The sequence below is a fragment of the Citrus clementina genome, unplaced genomic scaffold (genome assembly GCF_000493195.1).
Source record: "Citrus clementina cultivar Clemenules unplaced genomic scaffold, Citrus_clementina_v1.0 scaffold_8, whole genome shotgun sequence".
NCBI classification, from domain to species: domain Eukaryota; kingdom Viridiplantae; phylum Streptophyta; class Magnoliopsida; order Sapindales; family Rutaceae; genus Citrus; species Citrus x clementina.
Window position 1 is genome coordinate 6,272,395 of NW_006262022.1, and position 8,079 is coordinate 6,280,473.

Sequence of the window (8,079 nt, forward strand, 5' to 3'; positions counted from 1 at the left end):
ATAATTTAAAAGTTAAAAGAATTAGAGTAGAAATTAGATTAGCTAAATTAGATAATAATAGAAACTATCATGCAGGTGCACTTAAAAAGTTATTTATTCTTTTAAGTCATTTTCTGTAAGGATAATGACTTAAAAAGAGGGGATCAAATATGTATTAGCCTAAAAGTGATTAGTGAGAACTGGTGAGATATAATGAGGGGATCAAATATCACAACTATTTTCTTTGTAGCATAATATAAAAAAAATTGAAGATATTCTAATAATTGGACCTTAATTCACTCTCCAAAAAGAAATAATTTTACTCCATTTATATGTCTTAAACAGGAGAATGATCACGTTCAAATATTTAAAAGGAATTCAACCCATTGTGACTTAGATATTCAGGTTGTGCCATTGTATTATAATGAATCTTTGATTAAGGTGGGGGCTAGACAAATATCTGACTACTGATGTAGGTTAGTAATTAGAAAAAAAAATGTTAAGACGTTTCTAATATTTTAAAAGATAAAAGAACGATATGGTAGGCATGAATTGAGATCAAAGGAAAACAATCAAACAATATTTATCGAAATCAATCCAATGGATGCAGATTGAGAACCTTAAAATTGGGGAAGAAAGTGAAAGAAAGGTGAGATGTAATTGTAATGGGTTCCTGTAGACAGTTTTGTTCTAACTAATCGTTAACTAAGAGAAGAAATCAAGAAAGATTATTAGGATTGAAAGCAAAAGCTAGAAAGGGAACTTCTATTACCTACAATAAAATAACATAACATCATCAAAATAACTTTCAATTTTTGTAAAAACAATTAGATGTTGTAAAGAGAATTTGACCTTCAAATTTTCATACTATAAAAAAGTTGAATTTGTCTTAAATAATCAAGAATGTGAATGAAAATATATATTGACTTACATGTAGAATGAATCTCTACATTTGAAAAACTAAATTCTTTCCCTAATAAAATTATACTAGAGAGACAAATTCTTGTAGCTACAATGTTTAAAAAAGGGGCAAAGTTGGTGTCCTGTGGTTGTGCTAATTTTTTTTCTAAAATTTATATATATAATGAGTCACTTTACTTAATAGGTTAATCTTTTAAGTTAAATATTCAAAAATTTTAATTTTGCTGACCATCACTGCTGCTGAAGATTTTAATCAAAATTTAGTTAATTTTCATGCAAAATTATTATCTTAAACCCTCATGCTTAAGATGTATTTGCGAATGTGAATTCAGACATTAATTTTAAGAAAGTCTGAGTAATATCACTGCGAATTCCATATCATAAATTCATAATAGCATGACCCAAAGGAGAAAAAAAAAGGGAAAGAGAGAGAGAGAGAGAGTAAGAAATTCTTGCTTGCTGCTTTGGTTAAAACAACTGCAAGCTTGTATTATGATTTGTGAATGTGGGAGGAAGAGTAGAAGCAAAGAATTAAAAAAGAATGTGATATAGATACAATGATCAAATTTGACTGTCTCTTCGATTGGCACATGCAACCTTTTATATTTATTCCTCTGTGGGTGTGAGTGTGGTCCAATGTTGTTGCTTGGTGATCGATCATATTTATATATGATTGGCACATTGGAGATGGGGATGCATAAGAGAAATTGTGACTGATTGATCGTAAAGTGAAGGTATAGACACCAGACACGAGCTATTGAGCAATTGAGCAAAATTAGCTGTCAGTTTGCACTTTGTGTTTGTGGCTCACGTGCTCTAACATTGCCTGTCTTATATAAATTTAGCATGTGGGCGTGGGTGCCACACCAATCAGATCTTTTTTCTTTAGAAGTGGCCCTGTCTATTCTTCTTGCTATCTTCCATTTCTTTAGTGCATATGATTCATGCCACCTTTTCAGTTTTCATCTCTCTTTAGCATATTTCAAAGAACAAAAGACAGCTGAAAAGGGTAGCAAGAATAAGAATTTTTTTGGGTCATACAAGGTTTTCAGGATTGTTGGAGTTCAACATGTTCCAAGATTTTATAGTGCAATCACCTATTCTTTAATTAAGTTAACTCTACATAAATTGTTATGAAACTGTTATTTGCTCGGTTTCAATTTTAATAGAAATCATGAATGACTTCACTATATTGACTTGAATGAAAGTTAATATTTTTTTATAATAATTAGAAAAAAGAACAAAGACAAAAAATAACAATAACAAATCAACTATTCACTTAAAAAAAAAAACATATGTGAGCAGTGTTTCCCATTTACATTAGAATTATAAATTAATCGCATAACATTATCTGAAAAAATTATACACTATCTCTAAGGTCTTATTTAGTATTGAGATTGGGCAGTTATAATTTTTTAGTAAATATTAGCTATTGCAACTTGAAAACTAAGTTGAGTTGATTATAAATTTGTATGATGAAGAGCCAAGTATAAAATGTTTAATATTTTTGTTAAAATTATTATTTAAAACCCAAATTTACTACCTTTATTTTATGATTACTTTTTTTTCAGCACTTAAAAGTTACAATACCTCAGTACCAAATATGACAAATATGACTTAAATCATTAGAAAGTCCAAAGAAGTATATATACCTTGCAAGTGATATTTTGTTTAAATATATCTCATTTGATCCAAAATTTCATATCTATACCCCATTATACATTTATGCTCCAAGAAGGAGAGAAAAGTTAAAAAAAAATGAAATTTTTAACCTACCCCAAACAAATTGACATTTTACACTGCGCGCCCAAAAAAAGTGACATGTTGCACCGCGCCCTCAATTCCGTTAATTTTTCAGTTATTTCTAATGGCTCCATCTAACTTTTGATTGAATGACAAAAATGCCCCTCTATATGAAAAAAAAACAAAATTTTTAGCTCATTTAATTTTTTAAAGGTTTTTATTTCAATTGCAACAAAAAAAAAGTTCTTGTTACATATACATTGTCACCACTATTATTTTTCCTTTAATTTTTTAAAGATTTTTATTTCAATTGCAATAAAGAGAATTCCCATTAAAATTAATTTAAGGAATGAACTTTCAATTTTACCCCTCCATCGTTAAACTTAATTGAGAAAATAACCAAATTGGGGGTGCGGTGCAACAAGTCAAATTTTTTGGGGACATAGTGCAAAATGTCAATTTATTTGGGGGTAGGTTAAAAATTACCCAAAAAAACATTTATCATTAGATCATCTCTCCTTCAATAATATTGATTTCTTCCATTTTTTTTGACAATATATTTTCTCTCATCATTTCATTCACACTTTAAAGATAACTTCTAACAAACATAAACTCATAAAAGAGTGTCATAAATACACCTACTCCATTAAATGTAGTGATTAAAACTCTTTTTTTGCGTTATTTTATTTTATTTTCTTATTTGTAGTGACTTAAAAGAATTTAGAAACAAGTCTGAGTACATAATTAAGTATGAAGTCTAGTAAGTCGAGTGAGTTGAGTATAAGGTCAAGAAAGTCGAGTAAGTCAAATACGAAGTTAAGAAGTTGAGTACAACTTCAAGTGCAAAGTTGAGAAATTCGAATATGAAGTCAAGTAATTTTATATAACTCAAGGACATTTTAATATTTTTTCAGTTTTTTTAGGTACATGCGTAATGTTTGTAAAATTAAAGATCAACTAAATCAAGGAATATTTGCGGTATTTTGCCAATTGGCATGAGTGGATGTATCTAGTGCAATTCCCACCTTGCAAGCTCCTGAAAGTGTAGGTACATTATAGTTCCAAAGCTCTAAAAGAAAATTGTCATTTGTTCCATTGTCCAAATGATTGTATATGATCAATAACTTTTGTTAACCACCTATAAACTATTATCAATTGCTGACAAGCATTCTCTTTGTTTCATTTTTTTTTTTTAATACATGGCAAGTCTTAGAAAATCAAAGCAGAAGGAGAATTACCCAATCCATTTAAAAAAAAAAAAACAAATACCTTAAAATATAGAAATGGTAATTTCCCAAATTTGAAAGAACTCTAAACGAGCTTGCAAATCGGCCCAACTTAATGAAAACTTTATGGCCCAATGTCGGCAGGCTCCTCCATTTCCACCGGCCAACATATCCCAAAAACGACAAGTCGTTTTTATAAATATAGCTCCCATATCCCTTTACATAACCTTTACATAACCTTTACATAACCCATAAGCCTGTCTCCTTATTCCTTATCCATCGAGAGCCAAGGGGTACATACATTATGCTAGCGTCAATCTCAGCCCGTTCTCTTACTATCTCTTCTCTGTTTCTCTCCTCATCATCACCAAAATATGGTACCTCTCAATCTTTAATTATACATTTTTTTATTAATTTCGATTTATAATTTAAAGCAAAATCATATAAAATTACATAAAATTTATCTATCAACTGACTTGACACTGCGGTTATTTATTTTATTGTAAGTGGCATGCTAATACCATGCCCTTAGCACATCATTTGTGTTAAAACAAAAGTTAATAATAATGTTAAAAGTATTTCTGCTTCTGGGTTGATGCATCAGGGCGTTGTAAGTCAAGAAACTTAATGTCAGAAACTGAGTCTTGGAACAAAACAAAAGCAAGAAGCATGAGTTTGAAGGTGAGCAATAGTAGTAGTAAAGATGATGTGCAGGTGGGTGAGCGGCTGTATCTTGGAATGGACTTTGGTACTTCTGGAGCAAGGTTTGCTATTATTAATAAAGATGGGACAATTCTTTCCGAAGGAAAGAAAGAGTATCCAAAATTTACGGTAGGATTTTATTGGCTTTGAATTAAGCTTGAATTTTGATCCAATTGAATGTAATTGTTCTGCATTCAGTTTTTTTCATAGTGTTGCCAGTAAAAATGTTAGTAGTTGATGAATTTCGACTTGCTGGTAAAGAGATATATTATGGATATATTATAGCTGGGCTTATTAGTATAATATTGAAGCAAATTGGTGTGCTGATGGGTATGATAGTTCATCTTCTAATTTCGATATGATAGATATACTGTTGTGATATTCTGATGAGTTTAGATGCTTTAAAGACAGATAAATGGACTGGGATTAAAATGCCCGAGAAAGCTGAAACTGTTGTTTCTGTTGTGTAGTAAGACTGAAGAAAGTATAGATTGGTTACGCTCTTGGAAGGTCACACTTTTCTCGTTGCTCGAAGCTGTTCCTGTTAATCTCCGGCCACTTATAGCTTCCATTTCTATTGATGGCACTTCTGCGACTACTATAATAATAGATAGGTGGGTACCTTACAGATTTGTTGCTTCATCTTTGTATAATCTCCTTTTGTCATGTGAGGACCACTTGTATATCAGGCATGCATTTGAATTTGTTGCCGCAGCAATTCAGGAGAACCGTTATGGAGACCTTTCCTTTACAATGAGAGTTGTCCTGATGCTTTACCAGTGGTAAAGTCTATTGCTCCTGCGAACCACACAGTTTGCTCTGGTACCTCTACCCTTTGCAAGCTTGTCTCATGGTGGAACACTGAGGGTGAAAACAGAGAATCGGCACTATTGTTGCATCAGGCAGATTGGTTGTTGTGGCTTCTTCATGGAAAGCTTGGCTTGTCTGATTACAATAATGCACTGAAAGTACTTTCTGTTCTTATTTGGATTTGTTTATGATCTTTTACCTATAACACTCATCTAAGTTAAACTTTTCGTGCTAAAGAGTCTTTTTTGTGTCATAAGGTTGGTTATGATCCTGAACTTGAATCATATCCACCTTGGCTACTCTCTCAGCCTTATTCACAACTCTTACCTTCTGTCCAAGCTCCTGGAACTTCAATTGGCTATTTAAAAGAGGGCATCAGAACTGAATTTGGTATGTTTTTGTTCCATTTGACTTGTCACTGGTGGAAGCCAACAGAGCATCAAACTATTGTTTTCTTATGCATCTGCATTGTCATCAATAATAAGTTTTCACAAATTTCTTGTAGTTCTGATTGCAGAACTGGCAATTTAGGTGATATATTCTGCTAGGATTCATATCCTATCTGCTTTTGCTAGTCATTTCAGCCACTTTAAGAGCCCTACTTTTGGTATTGGGGAAGAAAAAAATGAAGGGAATTGCACAACTTTCTGTTTTCTATTAGGTTCGAGATTGGCTGATCATTAAAGGTCATGTCCTGATGACTAATTTGAAAAATGGGAGTGCTCTAGAATTCAACGGACTGAGCAACACATGATATTATGACTTCCTTGCAATCCATGTTTGTTTCTCTTGAAATATTGGATTGAACTGTGCTGATTACTTGGATTCTTTACATTGTTCTGCTGCACGTGAATCTTATCTGAGTGGGAAGCACCCCAAGTTCTGAAACAATCGCTTACAGTATACCCTTGCAGGTTTTCCAAAAGATTGTGTTGTATGCACTGGAACCACTGATAGTATTGCTGCATTTCTTGCGGCTCGTGCAACAGAACCTGGGAAAGCTGTGAGCATTCTTCTGGATTTAGAGTTCTTATTTATTCTTTGAATCCAGGGTATCATATTACATCTACAAGACAAACATTAAACATTTTCTGAAAAAGTATGTGATGAAAGAAGTTTAGATCATTTGATCCCAATCTCTTAGTTTTTTCTGTCCTATTAAATCTCACTTGTATCACACTGCTTCCAATTTTCAAATAATTTGAACCTAACTTTTCTACGGGCATCCATTTTTTGAATTTTGATTGTTAATTTGTTCTGATGCAAAGCTCCTGGAGTTTTTGGTGATAATGATTATAATGTTCTGTTTTAGGTTACTTCACTAGGTTCAACTCTCGCTATTAAGTTATTGAGCACCAGTCGGATTGAGGATGCAAGATTTGGGGTGTATAGTCATCGCCTTGATGATAAGTGGCTTGTTGGAGGTGCTTCAAACACCGGCGGAGCAGTTCTTAGACAAATTTTTACTGATGAGCAGTTGGAGAAATTAAGTGAACATATTGATCCCATGGAGGTCTCTCCTCTAGATTACTATCCCTTGCAAGTAGTTGGTGAGAGATTTCCTGTGGCAGATCCAAAGATGGTTCCCAGGTATTCTTTTTGTTTTGTTGTCCTTTTATGGTGCGTTTACTTTATGAAATGGGAATGATGTGGAATGGGAATGGGTTGGGAATGGAAATGGGTTGAAATGAGAATGAGATTTCAATGTTTACTTGACAAAAATAAATAGGAATGAGAATGTGCTGGAATGCTATTGATATGTTTACTCGGCAAAATAAATGGGAATGAGGAATAAGAATGAGAATCAATTTACCAAAATACCCATTATTGTTAATGACATTTAAAATAATAAAATTAATTGTGATTTGAATGAGGATAATTTGGAAAATATAAAAAAATTAGAGGGATACAAAAATAAATATATATTCTATTTTCATTCCTAATCCCTCCATGAGAATGAGATTCCCATTCCTTATTCCCAAATTGTGTAAGACCCAGATCCGCATATTTTATTCTCATTCTCAAATTACATTTTATTAAGTAAATATGTGTTTCATTCACATTCCTTATTCCATGAAGTAAACACACCATTAATGCTTCATATAAGTCACGTTAAACTTGTTTTCACAATGTCATTATTTCAAAGCAGAGCAATAGAGATCATGTTTCTTTCTTCATCATGTGTAATTGGCCATAACTTTAAATTCTTGGCAGTGTCCTTGTCCTAGTTTTTTACATTTTACGTAATTGGTAATTTACATTCTTGTGCAGGTTACATCCTCGCCCGAAAAGTGATGTTGAGTATTTGCATGGCATTTTGGAGTCCATTGCACGGATAGAGGTATTCAAATTCTTCACTTATCTTTCAAAAGTTTCATTAACACAACCCTGTGACAAAGATAGCGTTGTTTGTATGATACTTAGGCAGAGGGATACAGCTTGTTGAAGGATATGGGGGCAACACAAGTTGATGAAGTGTTCACAGCAGGAGGTGGTGCAAAGAATGAGAAATGGAGCAAGATACGAGAAAGAGTGCTGGGTTTGCCCGTGAGTCGAGCAATTCAAATTGAGGCTGCATATGGGGCTGCCTTACTAGCATTGAAAGGCGCACAAGCACAACACAACGAACAATGATACAAGGAGCTGAACCTGGAGAGCAAAGCAAATGACTCTTTTGATTATGTGAAGTTAATTTTAG

At 32.9% G+C, this 8,079-nt stretch overlaps 1 protein-coding gene across 2 annotated transcripts; it reads left to right on the top strand.

Annotated features, from left to right (window-relative positions):
* Positions 1–4,139: 4,139 nt before the first annotated feature.
* LOC18033915 (xylulose kinase) lies at positions 4,140–8,069 on the top strand. 2 transcript variants are annotated; one of them, XM_006423370.2, is made up of 9 exons: positions 4,140–4,246; positions 4,474–4,700; positions 5,046–5,185; positions 5,287–5,539; positions 5,639–5,771; positions 6,296–6,384; positions 6,694–6,971; positions 7,653–7,722; positions 7,806–8,069. In XM_006423370.2, exons 1-9 carry the CDS (start codon positions 4,174–4,176, stop codon positions 8,013–8,015), a joined length of 1,473 nt encoding a protein of 490 aa, XP_006423433.1. In that variant the 5' UTR covers positions 4,140–4,173; the 3' UTR covers positions 8,016–8,069. The 2 variants fall into 2 exon arrangements, with proteins under 2 accessions (XP_006423433.1, XP_024034139.1); XM_024178371.1 differs by lacking the exon at positions 4,140–4,246 and having other exon boundaries at positions 4,620–4,700; positions 5,042–5,185.
* Positions 8,070–8,079: the final 10 nt, after the last annotated feature.